Source organism: Eimeria tenella, genomic scaffold (assembly GCF_000499545.2).
Source record: "Eimeria tenella Houghton genomic scaffold, Eth_scaff3465, whole genome shotgun sequence".
Classification (NCBI taxonomy): Eukaryota; Apicomplexa; class Conoidasida; order Eucoccidiorida; family Eimeriidae; genus Eimeria; species Eimeria tenella.
This window is the reverse complement of record NW_013544431.1, coordinates 1-1,355: the sequence shown is the minus strand read 5'-3', so window position 1 is coordinate 1,355 and position 1,355 is coordinate 1. Positions and strand designations below refer to the sequence as shown.

The following is a 1,355-nucleotide window of genomic DNA, read 5'->3' as shown; positions in this document are numbered from 1 at the left end:
GGTGCTGCTGCAGCAGCAGCAGCAGCAGCAGGCCAGGCCTATGGGGGGCCTCACACCTCGGGGCCCCTCTTAACAGACCCTACAGAGGCCCTTGTTGTTGACAGCATTGCCTTGGGGGCCCCCTTTGCTGCTGAGGGGGCCCCCTTTGCTGCTGCTGAGGGTTTGCCGCTGGGGGTGCCCATGAGAGCTGTGGGTTTTCGCCAATTAATCAATTAATTAATTATTTAATTTTATTTATTTAATTCAATTAGTAACTCTTTTGTTTGCTTCTTTGCTGCCAAAGAAGCAGCAAAAGACACGCTTTTGCTGCTGTTGCTGCAGGCCTTCGCGGGGTACCCGCAGCAGCAGCCAGCAGCAGCGCAGCACCCCTGGCGGCCGCTGCTGCAGCAGGGACTGCAGCAGGGGCTGCAGCAGGGGCTGCAGCAAGGGCTGCAGCAGGGGCTGCAGCAGGGACTGCAGCAGGGGGCCCTGGGCCTCGCTCCGGGGGCCCCCGGGGGCCCCCGCCAAGGGGGGCCCCCTAAGCTTTGTGCTTTTGCTGCAGCACCAGATTTGGTAAGTTCCAAACCCTAACCCTAAACCCTAAGTCCCAAACTCTAACCGTAAACCCTAAGTCCCAAACCCTAGCCCTAAACCCTAGGCAGAACGCAGCAGCAGCGCACACGGAGGCCGGCTTGCTGCTGCTGCTGCCGTGCTGCTGCTGCTGCTGCAGAAAGAAGCAGCAAGAGCAGCAGGCAGCCGCCCCACACCCTCGCCGGGGGCCTTCTTAAGAGCTGCTGCTGCTGCTGCTCTCGAGCTGCCCCTCAAGGCAGACGGCCCGGAGTGGGAGCCTGTGGGTGAGTTCGCCTTCTGCTGCTGCTGCTGCTGCACTTGCTGCTGCTGCTGCTGCTTCACTCGCTGCTGCTGCCGTTGGTGCGCTTTCTGCTGCTGCTGCTCTTGCTGCTGCTGCTCTTGGGCTTGCTGCTGCTGCGGCTGCCGCAGTTACTGCACTTGTTGCTGTTGCTCATGACGCTGGCTTGTAGCTGCAGCAATAGCAGCAGCAGCAGCAGCAGCACCCTGAGTGCTATAGACTGGAGAGAATTGCTGCGTCCGGGGCCCTTACTTCGCGTTATTCCAGGCCTTAGGGTCTAGAGCCGAGGGTTAAGGGTTTAGGGTTTAGGGTTTAGGGCTTAGGGTTTAGGGTTTGTGTACAGGGGAGCACTGCTACCGAGACATTCTCAGCCAAGGGCCTCCTGCTCCTTACTGCGGCCTTCCCGCAGTAGATGCTGCAGCATCCTTTGCGCAGCCCTTCCCCTGTGAGGGTTTAGGGTTTAGGGTTTAGGGTTTAGGGTTTGGGGTTTAGGGTTTGGGGTTTGGGG

The 1,355-nt window shown here is 59.6% G+C and overlaps 1 protein-coding gene across 1 annotated transcript; it reads left to right on the top strand.

The window, feature by feature from the left end:
• Nucleotides 1–321: 321 nt before the first annotated feature.
• On the top strand, nt 322–1,292 carry ETH_00039320 (uncharacterized protein; the record flags this gene model as incomplete). Its single annotated transcript, XM_013379521.1, has 3 exons — nt 322–552; nt 710–833; nt 1,191–1,292. Coding segments are annotated over 3 exons (457 nt in total), but the record flags the coding sequence as incomplete, so codon positions are not given.
• Nucleotides 1,293–1,355: the final 63 nt, after the last annotated feature.